The 25,130-nt window shown below is 41.0% G+C and overlaps 1 protein-coding gene across 1 annotated transcript; it reads left to right on the top strand.

The window, feature by feature from the left end:
* Positions 1-595: 595 nt before the first annotated feature.
* LOC306754606 (synaptotagmin-2-like) lies at positions 596-20,509 on the top strand. Its single transcript, XM_079238626.1, has 9 exons — positions 596-667; positions 8,094-8,309; positions 8,639-8,799; positions 16,691-16,819; positions 16,958-17,125; positions 18,117-18,284; positions 18,954-19,071; positions 19,430-19,563; positions 20,125-20,509. Exons 2-9 carry the CDS (start codon positions 8,114-8,116, stop codon positions 20,338-20,340), a joined length of 1,290 nt encoding a protein of 429 aa, XP_079094752.1. The 5' UTR covers positions 596-667; positions 8,094-8,113; the 3' UTR covers positions 20,341-20,509.
* The last annotated feature ends 4,621 nt before the right edge of the window (positions 20,510-25,130 follow it).

The raw sequence follows: 25,130 nt of genomic DNA, 5'->3' as shown, positions 1-25,130 counted from the left end.
AGTGAGAGAAAGACCTGGGAGTTTGAGTTTGTGTGACCTGCACTAACAAGTCATTAAAGAAGATGAAATATGACCGTCTACCTTTATTACAACAGCTGCTACTAGATTAAAACCACTTCCATGTCTATGGGGAAGCACTGAGAATAGCTTCATTTTCAAAATTTCTCTTTTTATGTTGATTAACTCATGAAATAAGCATTTCTACAAAATATAAGTATTTTCTTAATGAATATTAAAACCTCTGAGAAATGAACCAGAAAGGAAATCGACTCATTTCCCAAGATGTCAAGTCACCACTTTAATTTTTTTGTTGAATGATTTCTTTATTTCACAAATAAGATCTTTGACTTTCAGTCTCATTTGCTGAACATTTCCCTTTTTGTTATTAGATCTCACCTATCTGCAGTGCTGCAGAAGCCCTCTGCTCTCTCGAATTTCCTCTGCACTTCCTTACATGCAGATTGGGTCAGTGTCTCTGTGACAGAATGATTAATCGGCCTATCGGGGGACATGGGAAGGGGAAGGAGCTGAGGGGAAGAGGGAGGATGTATGGCAACTGGCTGTAAATGATGCCTGCAGCTCCTCGCTCAGTATTCAAACCCTGGCACCTCCCACCCCTTTTTTCAAGGATACCTCCAGATAATAGCTGAGTCACATTCAGCCGCAGGTGAGAATGAGCATTGTTTTATCTTCACAAACAGGTTTGTAAATGAGCCTGTCCGCATCGCCCTTTGGGTCGATGCACAATGAGGTGTATATGAGGGAGGCCTTTTTCTAATTGTCTATAGAGAGATGATGCACAGAGCACCTTTTTAACATCCTTATCTCAGTTTCTGCCCTGTGATCAGCAGTGTCATCAGTAGGACATCTTGATGCACTTACATTTTGCTAACGTAGAAGTGGTGTTGCCCTGATGGTGTCTCTGAGGGTCAGTTTTTTTCCTCATGGATATTCATAGTGTTTATATTCAGAGTAAAAGCATCTGTAATGCCCTTAGACTTAAAACAGGAGTCTAGTGCTTCTGTAAATATCTAGTCCCACATGACTACATGAGTAGTTTGCTTACTATCACCTGCTGAGCGCATGCTAATGCCTCATTTCACAGTTCAAAGTAAATGATTCACAGCCCAATTTGACCAAGTTTTTTTTTTTATTAAATTCACCTTCATCGTTCTTGTCTAATCTTGTTGAGAGACAGCACTGATAGTACATCCACCTCAGCTATCATCTTCATGGGGAATAAGGGGATAAAAGATTTGCAACAGTGATGTTAGAGTCTTGTTCGGTAGATAAATGCTGTAATTGCAGCCAAGCAGAGTTACGTGGCAGATGTTTGGCTCCTATCAATGAATTGTGCCGAGACACTTCGAAACTTGTGATCAAGAATGTCAGAATGTGGTTCTGGCTAGTTGTTTTGCACCATGTGCTGTGTCTTTGGTGTTGCCAAAGCTTTGTCACTTTCTTGGCTCTGTACCGTGAAATAACAAAAGAGGGAATGCCTCGTAACTACAGCAGGCTACCCAGCAGAAATTTGTCTCTGCCATATGCTAAGTGTTTGTTTAACTGTTTACTTGATTTTTATTGTTTTGCGTACACGTTTCTATGTATATTGTATTGCATACAGGGATGCAGGTTATCAGGACCCATAGAAAACTAAAGTGTGAAATCTAAATCCAGCAGAGCCTCTTACATTTTTTATTGGTGCTCATTTTGCAAAAGTATAATCAGCTAATATTTCTTTGGTCCAAATTACATAATTATGAGTTTTTATTTTCATCTCCTACTTCTGATCATATTTTCAGGTTTGACTCAAGCCAGGTTCCAGTTTCTCATATCATTTGCTTGGCAAATAACAGCAATGCAGCCATCGGTATTCTCCTGATAATCCTATCTAAACTTGGCCAAAATGAGGTCATTATGACAACGGGAGACCCAAGTCCTTTTCAGCAGGGGTGAATTATCATAAAGTGGCATGAGTTCAGGAACCAGGCTGCACATTAAATCTAATTGAAACAGTCCCACAATCTCAGCTCAGCTTTCCAACTACAGCAATGCTCTGTCTGTTGGATCCTATGAAATACTATGCCCCTTGTTCTCTAAATGTTCCAGTACACATTTCCAGCTGAAATCAAGTCCAGACGGATCAGAGGTCAGCTGTGACTCAGTGCTGGTGGAGCCAACATTCACATCTTCCAGCATCCTCAAGTGCTTTCATCATGCATGCAAAGTGTTTTAACAGCTACACAGTGAATGTTATCCTCAGCATCTTATCTAACTTAGCCTATACCCAAAATAGCTCATTGCGATGAAAGAGTCACGGCATGAAAAACAGTAGTCCAAATTTAGAGCTCAGGTTTACATGCAACTTTTCAGGTGGAAATAATCTGTCAATGAATTATGCTTCAAGCCTGATGCAGCCTGCATGAGAAACCATGAAAAGAAGGGTCTCACTAGGACGTAAAACCTTGCAAGTCTCACACTTCTTGTAAAAAAATGTTCAAGACTGCAACCCATCGTACTGCAGCAATCACATCAGTAAGACTTAGTGGAAATGAAGCCGCACAGGATGCACAGCTAGTTCAGCTGGAGGCCAAACACTCTGCCCACCCACACATAACCCGTAATGTCACAGATGGCAGGGGCCTCAGTGGGGGCTGAATGATTTTTTACCGGGGTCACATTATTCGGCTTGCTTTGTGTTTTTGAGAAACCCATGTCATCTAGTGGCCCATGAGGACCAAGCAGCCATTGCTGTTGTTTCTCTTTGTATATAGCAATCTTTTTACAGCTCCTAATATTCAATACTTAATTTGCCGCCTCGCTGCTCCTGACTGGTACCCTGAGGGCCAGTCACGTGACCCAGTTACCAGCTTACTTTCCATTTACAGAAGCCATTTTGAAAGTGGATGCAAAGATGTTTGTAGCTTTTAACCATGGGATGTGTTTCATTAGAAGTCTGAATAAATATATGGATTGGGATTTTGAGCCATACACATTGCCTACTGGCAGACAGCTGGATGAACTGCTACAGAAGCAAGTTGTCAGCGGCAGGGGGGGAACAAACTTGGCCGTCTAGCTGGAGATTGTTAATTAATTGCTGTTCAGCGTACTTGTTGTTAAGTCAAAAAGCAGCATGAGTTGTTGCTCACTCTCTTAAGGCTGTTTTTCCCTTGGAGCTGACGTGGGTGCTAATAAGGCCTCCATAAACACAAACCCCCCTCATGGAGTCGGCTTATCTGCAGGCAGGGGTTTCCCACCCCCAGAGAGGGTGCCACACCATTCGGTCCTCACACACATGACATAAGGCGAGCTTCAGTATTTCTTAGTTGTGTGTTTATGCTGGATCTCAGAGTAAGAATATGTTTGAAAATTTGACAGGTGCTTGGTAATTATGCCCTGTGGGCATGTTCAACTCTTTCTAAGTGACTCATATCTTTCGTCTAATGCTAAATAAGCCAACTCAGTGTGTGATAAACCAATGGTGTGGATGAGTATTTCTTCTTGAATATCACCTAAAAGTACTAGGATTGTTATTTATCATATAAAACACTTGCCAGTATAATTAATCAACTTGAATGTGTTGCAAGCGAGACTACCATTGCTTAAAGGTGAAGACAGCATCCATTAATCACGTTGTCTCATAGTTTTATTCCAGGTGGGGGTCTTTGCAGCATTGTTCTCTACCTCAGTCTCCGTCAACTCTTCAATATTTGAAATAAAGCTACAGAAGTTTCCAAAATACTATAAATGTACAAGGATGACAATAAAACTGTAATCTCTTTTTTTCTTTTTCTTTTAATTTTAAGTGCAAATAAGTATACTTGAACTGATTTCTCCAACAAATCTGTCATAATTCTTCTATTGAGGCCATCTTCCTTCACCTCCCTGTGTGTCTTTTCTAGTAGAGGTTGAGAAGCGTATTAAAGGTGGTTTTAAGTAAAAATGCTGTGCTAGTGGGCTAGGTCACTGCATCCAGTTAGTCCCTGATCCCCATCCAACTCGGAGCAGTGTATTAAGCGATAAGAGACAGATCACGCTCAAGGCTGCTCTCCTATGGGCTGTGCAGCCAAGCCATTTTGCTTTAACTAATCATGATGACTCAGACTCTTATGAACAGAGCTGCACATTGAGAGATGGAGTTCAAAACTCCTGCAGATCTCAGCGACAGAAGAATTATATGAAATGTACACTGGTTAATCAGCATACCTTTTAATTTATTCTAGGATTGGTAGGGGACTCCTGTTCCAGTAATATATATATCACCATGAAAGAACACTGCCATATATATTAACACATGGAGCGATCACAAGTTCACGTTGGAATTAGGAAAGCAACTCAGGGGCATTTTGGTGGCGACAAGCAGTGGTAATTTTCTCTGGGATTCAAGGGTCTCTCAGAATACACCCCCCCCCCCCCCCCCCCCCCCCCCCCCCCCCCCCCACTATTATCTTATCTTTAATCTAGAAATAATCTTCAAAAACTCAAAATACTGACCAGCCGTACACTTAGTTTGCAGCATCTGACCTTCATTGTCTGGTGTAGTAAATGACTGTTAAGTAGTACTACTGTCATCACTCAACTCTGCTCTAGTTTGTAACATTACAGCCATTAACATTACATTTTTCAATGCTGCAGATACCCTGATGGTCAAAATGATATAAATTTGTACTTTATGTCACTTTGAACCCTTTTTCGTACTCTGAAGGTGTGCTTCTGGTCTCTTAAAGACCAGTATTGTACTTTTGAGAGAACATTTCTTTAAAATGTACCTACAGGTACAGAAATGTCCTTATCTTGTACCTCTGTTTTTGAGAGTGAGGGGTGTTCAGCTCCAGGTCTGGAGGGCCACGTCCTACAAGCTCTCCATCTGTCCCTGCTCCAACGCCCCTGACTCCAGTTAATGAGTTATACGCTAAACATCATTGGCTGTTTGGTCCGTTTGATTTGGGTCAGCTGTGTTGAAGTAGGATTAAATATTGCACCCCTACAGGAATGGTGGCCCCAAGAAGCAACTTTGGACACTCCGGATGTAAATAAATGGTTTTAACCCTTTAAGGTCCTGCTCTAACATTTGGTAGGAATGCTTCAGATCTTTACTTTGTTGAAGTATCCACTTCCAGAATGATTTCAATTGACACAGTCCCCTTGTATCTTTATCCTCTTTTTTCTTAGATATAAAATTTACATTTTTTTAAAGACTGTAGTTGTTCCAATACCATACCAAGGTAGCAACAGACTAGTTTTTTTTTGTAGTAATGGCATTTATAGTATGTATAATTACATTTGTGACACCTGTACATGAAAATATTCATACATGCGTGCGTTCATATACATAAATGCATTAACTTTGCCTTCAGAAAAATGTATTTCCCAAATTTCTTATATGCTACTTTTAGCTGGAGTCTCTGTAAAGTTTGTTTTTATTTTTGTATTCTGCCGGGCACACTTAACCACACTGATATCAGTTTTGTCCCTCTACGTGACCTGAAGACAGCACTCTTTAAAATAACTGCGGTTTATGTGGTGGTGTGACTGTGAAACAGGACTAATGGCAGTCATAAAAGTGTAAATCTGTCCTCTCTGCCCGTCCTCACTGCTGCCCTCAGAGTAGAGGAGACAGAATGCTTGAGCACATATCCGTGACTGTTAATTTAATTGGTCTGGCTCGGTCTGATGTGGGGGACAAACAGGATAAAATTTCCTTTGATGTAAGCCCTTATTATTGTTATAATATCTACAGTGGTGTATTATGCTGAGGGGCACAGAGAAGCACACATTTCTGTTTTACTAAACAATACACTCATTTCTGAATGGATAAAAATGTATTTCTGAGTTACTTTTTAATAACACTATAAACCTTTTATGTTTTAGTTTCCGTCTTGAGTTATTAACACAAAATGTTTGTCATTAGTCATGTCAGCAGCACAAGTAATTTTAGCATCACATATTTTAAGATGTATAAACTGGTCCAGGGCTCTGAATAATATAAGCTTATCCTTCCTGCTGTCAGCCTCAATTTGAATAATTTATATGCTGCAATAAATAGAAGCAGAATCTCTGGTACCAACTTGGAGAATTGGCACTTGAGAAATGGGAGATTCCTCTTTTTCCCATACCACCATGACTGAAATAAAATCAAGAGCAGAAGTCTTTTTGTGTTAGGCTTGTCATCTGTCTCTGCTTTCCGAATTGAGGTCTCGCTCGATCACTCATCACTCTGTTGGCAGGCTGCTTTCAGCTGCACTTGTCACACTGTGATTTCTGAAACCGATAAGAGCTGCGGTTGAACATTTGTTTAGCCTGTGGAAACACTGCTGTTGGATAGTTTGTTGTTGCTCCCCTTGTTTCTTTCTACGGTTAAACACACTCTTCTGGTCTGACAATGTTTGCTTATGCACAGAGACCAGAACAAAACAAAGCTGGGATGAAGTTAGTGCTGAGAGTTATCTTATCTCTTATGATCATCCATGACAGACACTGCTGTAAGAGACCATGATCAGTCAATGTTTAGTTTACACTATTGCCTGCTCAATGCAAATATGATTACCGCAAAGCACTAGTCATAAATTTAAAATGTTATTGCAGGTACTTTTATTCATTCTTTTTGACAACAGGACCAAGCAGACTGATATGAAAATAATGGCACAAAAAGTTGTAGTCTTTGATGTTTTTGTCGTCATAGTTTGGATTTTGTATTAGTTTCATTCCCTTTTTTAAAAAATGAAAAGGTTAATTTTACACCACATTGGAAATGTTAAGATGATTGTATTCACCAGAACCATGAAACTCCTGTGACTTTGTAGCAATTATCTGACGTAAGAGTTGTGCCACACTGCCACCATCCCATGTGAAACACTTGTGTGATAAAAATTCATTTTCACTGATGATGACATTACAGTACACGCCACCATGGATAAGATTTTAAAGAAATCTATAAAGCTAAGTTCAGGCTTTAATTTTTTTTTATTTTTTTTTATAATTCAATAGTTTTGGGTTTGCCCATGATTCTAGTAGCTTGTGTCTGTTGATGTCTCACGTTAAAGCTGGGGTAGGTCATGTTGGGGAGCTAGCAAGATTTGAAAGTGCCCTCCTGTCTTGACTCCTCCCCCTCTGGTTTTGTTCCTTGCATGAACCCAAGGCTTTTTTTTTTTTTTTTTTTTTTAAGAAACAAACAACTCCATTTCGGTCCGAACGTTTGCATTGGTCAGAGTTTCTACAGATTTACAGTAAACTGAGGGGTCTAACTATATTTCTTATTGTTAATGATTTAAAGATGTACGGACTGCTATTAGGACGAGGAACCACTTCACCCAGAGTAAAAAAAAAAAAAGTCTGAGCAAGATTACCTACTATAGCTTTAATGTATTACAGCAATATTTTTTCAACACTAACTTATTTTTGTTCACAATCTTTTGCCAGCATAAAAAAGCTTTGTGTAATGCTGCTCCCAACAAGAACTGTTTTTTCCTCCATCCAGTTTCTGCCACTTGTCAGGGTCTGGGTTGTGGAAGTGTTCATAAGTGCACTTGGCACCACAAAACACTCTGTTATCGATTTTGTAATTGTACCAACAGATCTGCGGCCATCTGTCTTGAACACTTAAGTGAAGAGAGGAGCTCAGATGCAAACTGATCACCACCTGATTCTGAGTTGACAGCGACAACTTGGCACACCCAGATGTTCAGGGAGGGTGTGTTTGGATCATTTGGCTTTGACTTCCAACAAATCTTCTCTAATATTTTGGGAAGGGGTGGGGTTTGAGCGGGCTGTGTTGCATTGCCATGGGAAACTGCCAGAGTAAAGTTATTTAAACCTTGTTGCAGTGACAACCCTTGAATTGGACACCTGACAGGAAATAGTCATGAAACTGAAGATTTGTTTTGTATATCTATGAATTATTCCTGCATATCCTGAACCCCAATACAAGCTAGTTGGGTCTGCTTTGTATTTTATCAGCAAAGCCTAACTGATAGCAAAATAATCTGCATGATAACTCAAAACCCGAGTAAAACTTGTTTCTTTTCATGCCAGAGCAAGTCTCTTACTCTTGAATGGCCGCATGTGATGGCTGTGTTTTCATGCTGTTTTTTCAGGGACCGTGTGTGCAGCCTAAATGACGAAGTGGAACTTGTTCAAGGATAAGACAACACCCATGGTTGCTGCCAAGCCAACGGGGGCCAGTGACTTGAGTGTTACTCCAGCCCCTGTCGCATTAGTCTCTGCTGACAACTCCACAGAGCCAGTCAACAAGAACGATGCCTTCGACGAAATCAAAAACAAGTTCCTGAATGAAATCGACAAGATCCCACGTGAGTGCCTGGCAAAAAAAACCTCCACCCTGTTCTGATCAACCAAGTCCCAATGACGTGATCCTGAACAATGATTTTGGAATTAGATTTTCTCTTTGGCTGCAGGCGTGGGCAGCCCCGTAATGTCTTTATTCACTATTGATCATTGGCTGCTCTACCTAATGGCAGAGAAATCTAATTTTCTGCCTAAATGCTAACCCACCACCTCTCACTAAATATATTTAGTTCAGGACATGACATGAGGCATGGGAACTGATTGATTAGTCAAATGTCAATCAAGTGTTTGCTTCTTACTTTTATACTATATAAACTGGTCTGTGTGTTCTCAGTGCCATCCTGGGCCATCATTGCCATCGCTGTGGTTGCTGCTTTACTCATTCTAACCTGCTGCTTCTGCATCATCAAGAAATGCTGTTGCAAGAAGAAGAAGAATAAGAAGGGCAAGAAGGGAAAGGGTGACATGGGAATGAAGAACCTGAAAGGGGGAGAGGTATGTTCCACTGTGGGAGGCTGCGTCTCAGCAGAAGAAATTGATTTCCATGCTGCAAATGAAGCTAAACAAACCACAAATAACTTTGAGCTATTCACAAACCTGTTAAGTTGTAATGTTGTGAGCCTTGATATGAAGCATTGTGCTGATATATAAACATAAATGATGTGATGAATCAGCTAATTTGTTATATTTTAGCAAAGCAGCATGAAAACATTTATTCAGTGTGAAATGTGTTGGTCTAAATGTTATATTACAGGAAAAAATGTGTAATTTCTTTAAAAGTCTTTCAAACCCATAAGAATATTTTTCACAGGTGTTAATTACATTCTTTATCCACCATAATTATCATTTATTTCATTTTTCTCTTCTCTTTCTTTGTTATTCAATGTATTTGTCATGAATGTTATCGTTGCTCTTTCTCTCACTTGTGCTTTTGGGGTTTGAGTGAAAAATGACAGTGCTCTTACGGAGCCATCCCTCTTTTATGAGTGCTTTTCTTGCTTTCATAAAAGAGTCATTATCAAAAATTAGTCATCAGCACAATGATGCTGCATTGGATCTATCGTTTAGGGTTTTCTTGCTTTGTTTTTTCCTCATGTACATGATTGATAATTGGACAAAAAGCAGTAACAGCATTAGAAAGTGAAGTTATTTTAAAACCCAAGGCCTTGCTGTACATGCTGAAATTGTGCTAATGAGGAGATTTCTCCATCTGTCATTTTCCTCATTCCCTGCAGTGTAGCTTACTGCATTTGCTGTGATTACCCTTCTTTTGGTGTCTGCTGTGAGTTCAATCTCTTCCTTTGTCTCTGCTCTCCTTCTTCCTGCTTTGTGTCTTATGTGTGCTCCGTGTATCTTGACTGTGGTGGACTTCTCTGCCTACGGTAGGTCTGATAGCACGCGGCGCCCCTCTCTGGCCGCTCTGTGTAAGCGCAGACCAGTGCGGGGCGGGAGCGGTGGTGGGGGGTGGGCTGGGCTGGGCTTGGAGGGGTTGGATTGCAGTGATGATGACAATGAGTGCTTTGGCTTCCTTAGTTGTTTTTGCAAGCTTAGGTGCTGCTGGTGCTTGAGGACTCTATGGGAGCAAAAAAAGCTGCTTCGCAAAATCCACTGAACTGATATGCTGCACCAATTGCTATGTCTTGTATATCCAGAGATTGCAATTTTTGGGGGGACAAGAAAACCCCCAAAGGAGTAAATATCTGTTTAAATGGTTTGAAATGAAAATGAAACTCATCCTATGGTTAAGCCTTTGAATGACGAGTGCACTGAGCAACTCACTAGAGATCACTAACATGCATGTGCAAGGGGTAAGCTGGATATTTGTCAAATAATAGCTAAAATGTTACCTGTGAGTTTACAGCATGTTTCCACTATGACAGACCTTAACTGTAGTGCACAACCAAAAACGGATGCCAAAATATTCCTCTGTAGAATGACTTGGGTATGAAATTCAAATGAAGTTTCCTGGTTGTGCAAGCATGCTCCTAATTCCAGATAAAGCTGTTTGTATCTATTGACAAAGACCAGCATATGCCCTTGCATTAGATACCATTGAATGGCCACAACTTGACTTGAGAGTAACTTTCCTGGATTACCCATGCTGCTGACATTCTAGGTGACAGTCATTGATGCCCTTTTCCTCCCTGAAGCACTTGGGTCTCACTGGGGAGACATGGTGAGCCAGAATGTTTGCCAAAATTTGCTATGAATGAGGCCTGTATTTATTCTATGTATAGCTAAGGCCGGAATCAGCTGTCTGTTAAATTGCAAACCTCGTCTACAAAAATCTCCGTACTAAGCTTGCGCTTTATTCGCTGGAGCTGTCCAAAGGGCATTCATTCAGACATACCATGTCTTTATCTTTGAGGCCCCCACTGGAAGTTTGAGAAGAAGTGGTAATTCGCAGTATAGCATGATCCCTCCATGGATGTGTGCATTTCACTCAGAATATAGGTGCAGAAATTTTTGACCCTAACAAAAATTTGTCACAGAAGTTTCAGTAACATCCGAACATACCTTTTACCTGCCCTCAGAAATCATACGGTAATCCATCTACATCCATCGATAAAAAAAACTTATCAAACAAAAAAAACTTGGTTCCTGCATTGTGTGGCCTGGCATGCTTGAATGAAAAACATTTACCACAATATAGACACATAAAAGGATACTGTGTGAGAATGTGTGTGTGTGAGAGACTGAGTGTTTTTAAGCATGCATGAGAGTCTGCATGCAGTTATTTGTGTGCGCGTGTGTGTGAGGTGTTTAGTGCTTGTGTTAGTGTGTGTATTATCTGTGTGTGTACCCTGTTCCTTTTCCAGCTCTTCAATGAGTAGCTGGACCCTCCAGTCTTACGAAGACATTTTCAAGAAGACAGCCGTAGGAAAGTAGGCCATACCAAGATATTATCCTAACTCCAAAATAAGTTTACTTTAGCCATATTAGAACAAGTTTCCATCGCTTGATTAGTCAAGACTGCCTTTAAAGAATTGTAGCACTGATGAGTCACTGGGTATGATGCAAAGGAAAGATGGATGATAACAGAAGAGTTTATTTAACTTCTCGATCATGCCCTGATTAAATCAGGGGCGGTAACTGTCAGTAAACTGTAACGGTTCACGTCACATAAGATTTACATCAGCTTGAATATGGACTCAGTTTGGAATAAACTCTTTTTTGTCAATTTATCACCAACTGCAGGCAGGACAGAGTATCATAAGAGCACAAAATTTCCATCAATATTAACAGAGCAAAAACAAAGAAAACCTGGTTTGTCAGGAGATAAATAACATGTTAATAAATCCTGGCTTAAAGTTAACCGGACTTCCATTACTAATAGATTCTGTCCTTCTGTTTTTCTGTCAAATTTCTCAGTGCTTATGTTTATATGGACAGCAACATTGTGAAATTAAGGGCAGTCTCTGAATAGGTCAATGCCATTAGCCTACCTTAACCAGAATAGAGTCATATTTGAAGCATATGTGGAATAGATAAGTCTTTCTTGCTAAATATAGATATGCATTGTCTGCAATCACAGCATTACATCATGAACAACTTTGTTTTACTTGTTTTTTATGTTATTGTTCTTTCCATCCATCCATCTTCTACCGCTTATTCAGGGTCGGGTCGCAGGGGCAGCAGCCTAAGCAGGGAAGCCCAGACTTTCTTCTCCCCAGCTACATTCGCCAACTCTGTGGGGTCCCAAGGCGTTCCCAGGCCAGCCGAGAGATATAATCCCTCCAGTGTGTCCAGGATCTCCCCTAGGGTCTTCTCTCGGAGGGACGTACCTGGAACACCTCACCAGGGAGGCGTCCAGGAAGCATCTTGATCAGATGCTCGAGCCACTTTCGCTGGCTCCTCTCGATGCGGAGGACCAGTGGTTCTACTCTGAGCCTCTCCCAGATGACCGAGTTCCTCACTCTATCTCTATGGGAGAGCCCTGTGGCGGAAACTAATTTCAGCCACTTGTATATAAGATCTCATTCTTTCGGTCACGACCCACAGCTCATGACCAGGGTAGGAACACCAGGGTGAGGGTAGGAACATAGATTGACTGGTAAATCGAGAGATTTGCATTCTGGCTCGGCTCCTTCTTCACCATGACAGACTGGCGCACAGTCTGCAGTACTGCAGACGCCGCACCTATCCGTCTGTCGATCTCACGCTCCATCCTTCCCTTACTTGTGAACAAGACCCCAAGATATTTTAACTTCTTTACTTGAGGCAGGACCGCACTCCGGACCCGGAGAAGGCAATCCACCCTATTTCGACAGAGGACCATGGTGTGAGATTTGGAGGTGCTGATTCCCAGCCGCTTCATGCAAAAAGCAGAGACCCAATCCTGAGGCCACCAAACCGAATCTCCTCAACATCTCGGCCACACCTAGAAATTCTGTCCATATAAGTTATGAACAGAATTAGTGATAAAGGGCAGCCTTGGCAGAGTCCAACCCTCACTGGAAATGAATCTAACTTACTGCCGGCAATGCAGACCGAGCTCTGACACCTGTTGTACAGGGACCAGACAGCTTGTACAAGCGGGTCCGGTACCCCATACTCCTGGAGTACCCCCCACAGGAGTCACCGGGAGACACTGTTGAATGCTATCTCCAGGTCCACAAAGCACGTGTAGACTGGTTGGGCAAATTTCTATGGCCTCTCCAGGACCCTGAAGAGGGTATAGAGCTGGTCCACTGTTCCACGACCACACTGCTCCTCTTCAAGCCGACATTCAGCTGTCCGATGGACCCTCCTATCCAGGACCCCTGAATAGACCTTTCCGGATTGGCTTAGGAGTGGGATTCTCCTGTAATTGGAACACACCCTCCAGTCCCCCTTCTTAAAAAGGGGGACTACCACCCCAGCCTGCCTACCCAGAGGCACTGTCCCTGATGTCCATGCGATGCTGCAGAGGCATGTCAGCCACAACAGCCCCACAGCTCCCCATCTTCACTGTACACAGTATTGACGGAGCACTGCTTCCCACTCCTGAGTCACCGGATGGTGGACCAGAATCACCTCGAAGCCGTCTGGAAGTCACTCTCCATGGCCTCGCCGAACTCCTCCCATGCCAGAGTTTTTGCCTTGGTGATAGCCCAAGTTGCATGCTTAGCCCATCAGTACCTATCATCTGCCTCCAGAGTTCCACAGGACAAGAATGCCTGATAGGACTCCTTCTCCAGCTTGATGGCATCCTTCACTGCTGGTGTCCACCAAGGAGTTCTGGGATTACTGTCACGACAGGCACCAACGTCCTTATGGCCACAGCTCTGGCTGGCCGCCTCAACAATAGAGGCACAGAACACAACTCACTCGGACTCAATGTCCCCTGCCTCACTCGGGACATGGTTGAAGCTCTGCTGAAGGTGGGAGTTGAAGCTTGCTCTGACGGGGTACTCTGCCAGACGTTCCCAGCAGACCCTCACAACATGTTTGGGCCTGTCAGATCTGACCAGCTTCCTCCCCCACCATCTGAGCCAACTCACCACCAGGTGGTGATCAGTTGACAGCTCCACCACCCTCTTCACCCAAGTGTCCAAGGCATGTGACTACAGGTCCAATGATACAATTACAAAATCGATCATCAAGAAAGGGTGGGTACTCTGAATAGTTGTTCAGTGCATAAGCACAGACAACAGTCAGGATCCGCCCGCCCACCTGAAGGCGGAGGGAAACTACCCTTTTGTCCACCAGGGTAAACTCCAACGTACAGGCACCAAGCCAGGGACTAATGAGAATGCCCACACCTGCTCGGTGCCTCTCACCATGAGCAACTCCAGAGTGGAAGAAAGGCCAGCCCCTCTCGAGGGTACTGGTTCCAGAGCCCAAACCATGCGTCGAGGTGAGTTCAACTATATCTAGCCGGAACCGCTCAACCTCGCGCACAAGCTCAGGCTCCTTCCCCACCAGAGAGGTGACATTTCACATCCCTAGAGCCAGTTTCTGCAGCCGAGGATCGAACCGCCAGGGTCCCCGCCTCTTGCTGCTGCCCAGTTTACATTGAACCCGACCCCAACAGCTCCTCCCACAGATGGTGAGCCCACGGGAGGTGGGGCTCATGTAACCCATTCACGTTGAGCCCAACTGGGCCCCACGGGCTAAGGCCCAGCCACCAGACGCTCACTCTTGTGCCCCACCCGCAGGCCTGGCTCTAGACGGGGGCCCCGTTGACCCGTGTCCGGGCAAGGGAACATTTCCACCCATGGTCATTGTCATCATAGGGGTCTTTGAGTCGCCATTAGTCTGGTCCTTCCCCTAGACACCTTTTTGGCATGGGTGACCCTACTAGTGGCATAAAGCCCCCAGCAACATAGCTGCTAGGATCTTCAGGACACACAAACCCCTCCTCTACAATAAGGCGGTAAATGTGTTTAGCTGCAGCCTGAAGTCGGATCATGCAACATTGACCACTTTCAACTCTGCTCAAATCCAACATTTTGCATGAAATTGGACTGGTACGATTTAGGTCTACAGGTTTTTGTTTGTAGCTCCTAGAGTAAAATGAAAGTGATGTGGGGGGAGTTGGATGGTTGATGTCTTCCCATAGAGCACAGCAATAAGCTACTCTTTTTTGTACTTGTTTTCATAGACATGGTTGCTGGTTTCTATCACCAGCAATCATCTGGTAACACCAGCCCCAATGTAACTCAGTGCACAACAGGAAGGCTAAGATGATGCTCTATAACACATAAATGTAAACATCTAGCTTGTATAAACATAAACATTGTGCAATTAAATGAAGGTTGACAGTTGGAATATTGCTGTCCATGCTAGTCTTTGGTCAAATCACATCAATAACTCAGTTCCCTCTTTTAAACTACTTGCATGGAACAGACAAAATAACTAAATTGTGGACATGAGCCCTGCACAGGACTGTTTCCTTTTTCCCACTTTTGCTCTTTCTCACTGGATTTCTGATTTCTGCCTCCCACTCCTGCTCCCAACTGCAAACTTTGTGACTGTTTGTGACTCTCATACAGCTGATTTTGTGCCTTTCCCATCTTTTCTTTACTGTACGCAAGACTTTAGTGCGTTTGTGGCACTTAACGAATACCAGTACTTTTCTTTATGTGTGACAACAGATAACTTGTCTAAATAAGCAACTTGCTTCACTAGCTTTGCTTTAGCTTACTTCTTAGCTTTATATTTTTAATGTAACAAAGTCCCCAGTCAATCAGGTGGTAAATTTGAAGGGAAAAATAAGATTTCATTTGCACTTTTGCAAAAAATAAAATATTTGACTTCCTATCAAAACAAAAGCACCACTCATGGAAAATGTATAGTACCAATAAATTATGTTGTAAGAAAAATAAAATTTATTTCCCAGCTAGTCAGTCATCAGACCCTTCACAGGTTGCTACAGAGAACCCTAAAGGACTAACATTTCTGTTACTGAGTTATTGTAAAAAGAAAAATAAGTCAAACTGTACAAAGATTTATGACAACAACTAAAACTTTAGAAATATTGCCGGTTAGAAAAATACACAATTTAGTTTCCTTTCAAGGCTATTGGTAATTAACAAGTATTAATGCTAGCTAATGTTAGCTTGCTATTTGGATAAGTAACTAGTTAGCTTGATAGTTAAAGAATGGCCAGTTAATCACATAATATTTTCAAGAGGAGATCCATAAGGAAATAGGCCATTTTGATAATACCCAGACTGTAAAATGAGTTTATTCAGAAGTAAAATGTATTCCATAATGTCCTTCAGTCAGGTCATTTGTTGCCCTAGCGTTTCTGCTGATACTACTCTCCTCTGAGTGCAGTATAATACCATGATGTATTCTCATTTGGGATGAGTCATATTTGGGATTTGTATAACTGCATTCCTTCAAAATTTCTTTTCCTGCTGTTCAGTTGTTTTGTCCCATCTCTGTTAGACAGAGCTATTCAGCTGAGCCAATTTGAGGTTTCCTAGTCACTGCTGTAGAAGTGAAAATGAGTACTTCCAAAGGTTTATCAGGGGTGTTGCATTGCATTCTGTTGTCATGTAAATTCTGCCTTTTTTAACGTCCATACCCTGTATATTGGCGGTATTGTTGCCTCTCCATCCTTAACACACTGACTTAAAGTATTACTGATACGGCATTTCTGCAACATTTTGCAGCTGAGAAAAAAATTTCAGCCACTTCTTTCAGTAGATTTAAAGTAAAAGAAAAACAGCAAATGGTGTCAGCCAAGAAAGAGTGAAATCAAGTCAGGTTGCAACCGTGGTCATCGATGAACAGATTGCACTAGTAACATTTGGGTAAGTGGAAGGTAGGTGATGTGACTAAACCGACTGCTGATACCCGACGTTTAAGGGTTCGGCACAGCGGCCACTTCACAACTATTTTCTCACTCCTTCCTCCGCTGCCTGTTTCCCTTCTGTCACTGCAGAAACAACAGGATGACGATGATGAAGAAGATGATGTGGAGCCAGGCCTAACTGGAGATGAGAAAGAGGAAGAAGTGAAGGAAAAGGAAAAGCTGGGGAAGCTTCAGTACTCCATAGATTATGACTTCCAGGAGAACAAGGTAAGTATGCTAAAATTTGTTTTCCTCAGGTCTGGCATAACAACTTCCTCATCCAAGAATTAAAGTGTAGAGTTGTTCATGTTCGAGACAAATTTGAGGTTTTGCTGTGTTTTAGTCAAATAACTCTATGGTCCCCAGCTGACTGTAGGAATCCTGCAAGCAGCTGACCTTCTCTCTATGGACAGCGGTGGCACTTCAGACCCCTACGTCAAGGTCTTTGTCCTCCCTGATAAGAAGAAGAAGTTTGACACAAAGGTTCACAAGAAAACTCTTAATCCTGTCTTCAATGAGACATTTACTTTCAAGGTAAGAGGGAAATAAAACATGCTTACCCTTTTTTAATTATTTATGAAAACATGTACTGTACCTAATGTTTGATGGATAGACAGGTTCTGTTAAAGATGTTCTGCAGATTCTTTCCTCCTCCCTTCTGTAGAGCTTAGTAGTAGAGTCTGTCTTTGTCTACTCTTTGACTTCTGTCCAGCAGCGATAAACCTCAGCAGACATATTGAAGGTTTCTGACAAGGAGAGTGTGGTAGAGAATCATATTAAAGGAGATGGCCACCTTTGGTGCACCTTGCCTGCTGACACAGCTCCATAAAAACAAAACAAAACAAAAAAACAATTCAACATCTTTACGAGACTGTCAAAGTCAGACTGCTCTGCTGAAGCAGCATGTTATGAAGCAGAACAATTTGGAGCTGCAAGCCAAAGTCACCAAAACTTACTCTTTTGGAGCTGATTTTAGACATTTTCAACATGTTGTGATTTTACAATCCCAACTGATTGAAGTATATGATTAATGGTACAAATGGTCCACTTATTTTCCTTAAATGTATTCATTTAACATAGGAAGCAACTTGTTCGTGTGGAGCAAAATTCTAGCTTCAGTTCTGTAAGAAGTCCTGTTGATAACAGTTTGCATTAAGACTTCATGAGGACAGAACATAGGTGGAACAGCTAAAGAAGTGTATTATAATGTTAGGTTGTTGGAGGTGTGAAAGGAGTGTGATGGCCTGCCCTACCAACTTGGCTCACAGTGGTAACAAAAGAGGGAGTCAAATACAGGATGAAGTATTCCCATTCTCTTTATTTACCGAACTTATTCAAAACAAACTCATAATGGGGTCTGAGTGTGTAAAATATCAGTAGTGAAATGCTGTGAATGGTTGTGTGAACATGTGTGCAATGCTGTTCAAAAATGCAACCCAAAGCTCAACAAATTATAATTACCGTGATGGCAAGACATTTCTGCTCTACGTATGTGACTAAAATTAGATTGGTTGCTGTCTTTCAGATACCATTCCAAGAGATGGGAGGGAAGACTCTGGTTATGTCCGTCTATGACTTTGATCGCTTCTCGAAACACGACGTCATTGGTGAGATTAAAATACCCATGAACACCCTTGACTTGGCAAAGCCAATCGAAGAGTGGAGAGACCTGGACAGCGCGGACCAAGAAGAGGCAAAGTTTCACCTTTTTACTCAACTGCTAGCATATTTGTTAGACAGGCAGCAGTACTTTTACTTGTCTGTACTGAAATGTACACGCACAGACGGGCAAAAACGTACACAGTCCCACAAATACACATTTTCCTGATTAAAAGGAATTGCGAAAAAGACCGAATAAATGTATGCTTTCACGTGGGTTTAGGTTGTTCAGGAATAAATGTGATCTGTCAGAAAAAGCAGCACACCATTTTCTCAACATGATGAGCCAACAATCTAATGACAAGAGGCGTCACATCAATTCTCTTCTGCGTTTTCTTGTTATGTATCAGTTGACATACCAAATGAGTGATATGTCTGGGTTGATATGTCTGGGTTGCCATGGCCATGCAGCCTGCAGTGTGCTGCTTTCTCTACGAGGCTACGCTGGAATATGAGAAACTAGTTTTAATCAATGAAACTGCCTCCCCCAGAGCCACCTTAAGAAGAAATACTCAGAGTATAATTAATTCGCTTGCAGTCTCAAATATTTTTCAAGCAATGAAAAGACCAATTAGATGTTGAGGAGAATCATTCCTGAAGTGAATGTTTATTCAAAAGACACAGTTTGTGCATGTCCATGATTCACAAGATGTTTTGCTTCAGGCCCCCCTTAACTTTGTGTACTCTTGCCTCCTCCTCACAGCCAGAGAAGCTGGGGGACATTTGCATCTCTCTGCGTTACGTCCCCACTGCTGGCAAACTCACCATCTGTATTCTGGAGGCTAAGAACCTGAAGAAAATGGATGTGGGTGGACTGTCAGGTGGGCATCTTTCCATACACAGAACTGAGGATCAAGATGTTGCTTTTCAAGTGTTTTGCACCCAAGACTGTGACTGTTTTTAGTGCTCAGCCTGGGCAAGAAGACTCCTGCTTACAGCGGGACTGTGGTGTGTAAAAAGAGTGTGACTGTGCACAGCCATCAGCACACTGCTGCTCCGCTCACGTGCTGAAGCTGCAGTGCTCACCCTGCAGCAGTACATCACTCACCCTGGCTTTAGCATTGGCCCCATCTGTTGGCATGTTGCAGCACTGCAACCCAGATATGCACATGCAACCAGATTTTCTCTTTTTCTTTTTCTAATCTCCTCCTCGTGACTTTACCCTATCTCTGCTTACAGATCCCTATGTGAAAATTAACCTGCTACAAAATGGAAAGAGACTGAAGAAGAAGAAGACAACAGTGAAGAAGAACACTTTGAATCCTTATTACAACGAGTCCTTCAGCTTTGAGATTCCTCTTGAGCAAATGCAGGTATGATATCTGGAGAAACATAATTTTAAAAAAAACCCAAAACAAACATAAAAACAACTTTAAAATGCATCAGGAGTTGAAGTAGTATCACACAATCCAAAATAGACAGAAGTACTTGTCTACAGATGATATTGGCGTTTAAAAAAGTATTATTTTTAGGTTTTAAATACAGAATTGTGTTAAAGATGATTTTATCATCATCAGGCATGAATAGATGAATTACTAGTCGGCACTTACATAGTTGTAAGATACAAGGTAAGGCGGAAATATTAACTTGGTCATTGTTCAGACAATAAAATATAGGATTCAAAATGCTGATTTCGGAGTTTGTACTTTAGTTGGAGTCTTACATTTTAACCTAATCCTGCCCATGAGACTGGTATTTATTTCTTCACCTAACATATAAACAAGCAACAAAAGATCACATCTTTATTTTGAGTTGGTTGGAAGTATCCCACATCAATAGCAGCAGTGACGAGTCTCCTCCCAGAAAGGACAGCACCAAGAGAGACCACTGCTAAGCCTACACATGTGTAATGCTTTCTTTCTATTCCCCCCCAGAAAATCCAAGCTGTAATTACAGTACTGGATTACGACAAGATTGGCAAGAACGATGCCATTGGGAAGATCTGGGTGGGAAGCAAGGCCACAGGGGCTGGGCTGAAACACTGGTCCGACATGCTGGCCAACCCCCGTCGCCCCATCGCCCAGTGGCATCCTTTGCAGCCTGAGGAGGAGGTGGATGCCTCCCTGGCAGCCCTGACGGCCAAGAAGTAAACTTCCACCACCTCCACACTTACCCACCCATCCATTTCCCATCTTTTTCCCCCTATCAGTCCCACGTGTCAGTGTATATTCTGGAAGAACACCCCATCTGCCCCTTCCACCACTTTCCTGTCCCACAGCCACCTTTTAAAAGATCCATAGAAAGCATCTGACATGATGAGAAATGATTTTAAAAAAAAAGGAAAAAAAAGAATCATATTATCTGAAATCATGTCGCTGAGAGAAGAAGACACGTTACAGGATGGACAGATACTCAGTTAATTTCCTTTAGATCTATTTTTGTATCGGGGTTGTGGTTCCATTAATAAGAATACAGAGTAGATAATGACAATGAGAGGGATATGGAAACCTGGTGATAGAGGGGATAAAACCTGCATTCACTCACATTATACTTCTCACCTTTCCCTTTAGTCACACAGTTTGCTTAGAATAGTGCTTAATAATAAAATGCTTTATACTGCCATATGATAGAGAAATAACACAAGCAGGTCCATTCCGTAGGTGTATTGTGCACCATGTCCCACACCTGCCAGTTATCATACTAGATGATTCTGTTGGTTTGAAGTACATTCCTAGAGTTGGGTAACAAAGTAGGGATAAGCACATATCCAGTTACCCAAAAACACACTGCCTTTTTGTTTAGTTAACCTTCAGCCCATCGTCTCAGGAAAACTGAGAGGAAACTAAAACTCCATGCCTTTTTTTCTAAATGGGTTGTTTTTATTCAAATACGCCACTGGATGTGAAAGAAATGTCACATTTAAAAGGCTTATGGTTGGTGTTAGTGCATCCAGTAAACATTGTGTCAGGGGAAAGGAATACCGTATCTTAAGCTGGGAAAAATAAATATTTGTATTTTAAATTCTGAAAAAAAAAAAAAAAAAAAAAGCTCCGTCTGTCATCTGAACAACAAAATAAACATGGAAACATCAGAGCGATTTAACAGAGACTGATTCCAACCACCACTGACATGATATTTACAAGGTGTTGATTACTGCCTGCAGTCTCCCCCCCCCCCCCCCCCCCCCCCCACAACGCCTCTGATTCTGTATCTCACTTGTTCAGTGCTACTGCCATTAGTCATGGACTTGACACAAGGGTTTTACTTCAAAGGAATCCCTATAACTGTCTTACAGTCATAAAGGAGACAAGCCTTCCAAGTAACAAAATAAGCAATTTTCAACTACCAGGGACGCCTTCCAGTTAGCGGTGTTGTTCTCTTCAGTTCTCCTCTTCTTCTGTTTTTTCCTTTTAGATTATTTATTTATTTAACTTCAAACACTTTTATTCCTGAAGCACTTTAAGTATTTCATTATTTTGTGCTCAGAAATCAGAGATTTGTTTAATTTTGTTGGGAATAACTGCTGTTTTGTGTTTTTTTAAGAGCAAGGGAGTGCATCATGAAAAGTTTATTTTTGTTGTTTTTGTTATTGCTTTGTTTAGCCTTGGCTTCTGCGTATGTGTTTAAATTGTTTAGATAATACATTTTTCACTTGATTGCAAAATTATGGTCTGGAAGAAGGCATTGATCCATGTGTATTTTATACACAGCTTACCAAACTGTTGAATATAATTGCACTACTGGGTATTATTATCTTCTGTGGTGATATAACACTGTTCCTTGTATTCTTTGTGATGAACTGTTGTGAAACTGAAATTTTCTGTGGCACATGCAGGCAGCTCTCTTCTGCTGAATGGCTAAGAAAAAGAGACACATTTTGGTCCAGTTTATTTTCCCCGATTTCTTCACAGAATGCGTCAGGTTTGGTACAGAGAGCCGAGGATTCATCCCCTCCAGCCGCCACTGCGTTAACTTTAGATGAAGTCTAATTTATTTTCTCTAAATTCAACAGCAAAGTTGGCTTTTCAGAAGCAGCTTTGGCTTTTGTAGTTTAAGCAAAGTTGTGTAATGATTAACTCATGAGCACAGAAGAAACTCCAGCTGCCTCTGAAAAATATGTAGCAGTGCAGACATTTCCAAAAATTTCCATAAAATTCAGTAAAGCCTTTTAACATTCTGCTACCTGAAATCATCAACTGTAACAAATCTCATTAATGGGCTCCCAAAATGTGTGAGCGCTGACTATCTCAGACCTAACATAAATATACCTTTCAACAAGGTTTGGTTTTCTTTTAAACAGCATAACTTTTAGTTTAACCTACTTATTGCCAGAAATATGAGTGGGATTTTGAATAAAGTTTTCATGGTTTCTCCTTGGCTCTCTATATTTGGAAATGAGCATTCTGTGGAAGAAAAAAAACCTTTAGTTGATGAATTTTTACTCTTTTCTGTTTGAACCAAAGCTTAGAGGCCATCACGAAATGAACGACAGCTCACTTGTTAGTTAAAGAGACCTGATGAGTATTGTGTTTGGACCCCACTATGCTTCGTTCCTGGTGTAACTATTAATCACACAAATAGCGGCGTTAAAAGCAAATTTAGTTAACCACAAATTCTTTGGGGGGAAATTAATGAATGTTGGTTCTTGTATTTTCCTCTTTTTTTTTGTAAGTATCACAGACCAGATTTTTTTTCTGTCACTTTGCATCATTATTATTATTTTTTCTTCTGTTGACGAAGCAACACTAAAGAAAAGGCAACACGGAAGCAATCAAGCAACCCATTGGTGTGTAGTTTTGCCTATATACATAGTTCATACATGTTGATACTGCATGTTTATACAAAATACTGTACATAAGAGCATGTTTTAGAAATGAAGCAAAATTATCTCGTGTACGTAAATGGGTGTCATTTGCCATTTTAATAACACAACGAAAGGATGAAAAGATGCACTGTATATTTTCTAAATAGAACAAAGTGTGTATTTATTTTCCATGAGGGTCATTGGAGAGAATGTCATACAAATATTAAGAGTACTATAACTAATAAGAAGCTTTCCAAGCCTGAAATTCTTAAGCAAGTGTGTTGTCCAGTACCATGTGTGAGTTCATGTAGGATGAAAATGTAGCCGCATGCTTGCTGTTTAAATTCCCTGTGCTCAATATTATTATTTGAAATCATTTATTTGCTATATATATTTTGTTCAAGCAACTTCCCAAAGGTCAGTGTTTGACTTTTTTCTAAATTTTGTTATCTTTCTGCTGTTTCTTTCTTTCTTTTATTTCTTAATATTTTGACATTTTCACTGTCTGGGATAGGGGATCTCCAAGTCTGAAAATTGATTATTTTCTAGTGCCAGATTTAACGCAGTGCTATCCTGAAAAGCAGACTGAATAATTCTTGGACCTGTAGGTGGACTGTGGGAGTTATTTGTGCCAGTGCTGACCAAGTAAGAAGTTCAGTGGACCATATCTTTATATAGCCTGCATTTCCAGGGGCCAAAAACTTAATAATTGTCATTCCAGAGAACATGTTTGACTTGGAATCCCCTCTTTGGACTTTCTTTATAAGGACCGTTATTTTCTGTCTCTATTTGACTGACCTAAAACACTCCATGGCTGTTTCTCTTTTACTGTGTTTAATAAACAATATGTATACGTGTAAAGAAAACAAATTAATAAGATAAACCTGAAAGCCATAAAACTCAAGCACTAACTCTTTAGAGCTCAGCTGAATAGCTAGAGTTCATTTGTGAAGAAAAAATAATCTGACATGTTTTCATTTTCCGTGGCCAATGTTTCTCTTACATTCCTTTTAGAGATCTTTGTTCATCAAGAGGGCAAAATCCATTCTAGTGTATATGTGAGCATCGAGATCATTTGTGAGTTTAGTAGAGTGAGTGTGTCTTTTTCTACTTTCAGAGCTGGTGATGTCCTTGTTTCATAGAGATAGCTGATTTTACAGTATTGTGATTAGTAATGTATATTCCTTGTTTTGATAGTATAAATAATAGATATGGTATCACTATAGGTTCTCAGTAATAATGCTAAAATTATATATATATATATTAAGGGTGTGTTCTATTCTTGGGCTGAGTGCAATTTATGAACCAAACTGGGACACTCTTTTAGTTTCTCTTCTTCCAGTTTAGCAGAAGAATGTACTTGTACAATCAGTAATACAATTCAGATGGCTTGAGGCTCACTGGGATGGTTTTTGTTGTTTTTCTTTATTTTTCTTTTGCCAAACTGCTCAAACAACAAAGATGAACTCAACAAGAGAGAAACTTAAAACAGTGCAACCCAAGTTTAAGCCTGAATCCCTCCCATAGAACTATGCATATGTCTATTATTTTCACAGAATCATGGCAAGTATTTGGAAACACAGAAATATGTTTTCTGTAATGAACCTTGAAAACATGAAGCAATGGCTCGAAATTTTGGGAAATTTGCTTTCTTGCCAGGAGTTACACAGCTGGACAAATCTGAATGCTAAAGAGTTAGCTAAGGTTTAACAGAGTGATGTTTGAGAGTTTTGAATAGAAGCTGTTGTGTTTCCTTTGTGTTATCCTGTTTTCTTTTTTGGAGCATGGTTTTGAAGACTGGAATTAAACATTTTGCGGATGTCATTTTGGGTTTTTGCTGTGAAATAAAGTGCAAGGGATGGCTCAGAACATAAGCTCTAGGACCATGAAGCTATCCAAGGAGTTATAGCCTTAATGATGAAATTTTTTTAAATCTGGATATAAATTAAAGGGGTGACAAAAATTCTATTCCTCTCTATTAAGATGAACATCAGCTATAATATGGTGACCAAAATAATTTTCAAACTAGGCCATAAACATTACTTTCTGTTGGTAAGTGAAGTATTCAAACTTGCAGGTTTAGAGATGTAGTTACACTGGGATTCAGCCTGTAGTGGCAGAACTGCAGTTTTTGGC

The sequence above is a fragment of the Telmatherina bonti genome (assembly GCF_933228915.1).
Source record: "Telmatherina bonti genome assembly, chromosome: 4".
NCBI lineage: Eukaryota > Metazoa > Chordata > Actinopteri > Atheriniformes > Telmatherinidae > Telmatherina > Telmatherina bonti.
This window is presented reverse-complemented; position numbering and strand designations above follow the sequence as displayed.

Excerpts from the sequence above, each read along its gene's own strand:
- LOC306754606 (XM_079238626.1), top strand. The coding sequence starts at position 8,114 with ATGACGAAGTGGAACTTGTTCAAGGATAAGACAACACCCATGGTTGCT. Across the intron at positions 17,126-18,116 it reads ATGAGACATTTACTTTCAAG|ATACCATTCCAAGAGATGGG; the intron begins GTAAGAGGGAAA and ends GCTGTCTTTCAG. Across the intron at positions 18,285-18,953 it reads ACAGCGCGGACCAAGAAGAG|CCAGAGAAGCTGGGGGACAT; the intron begins GCAAAGTTTCAC and ends TCCTCCTCACAG.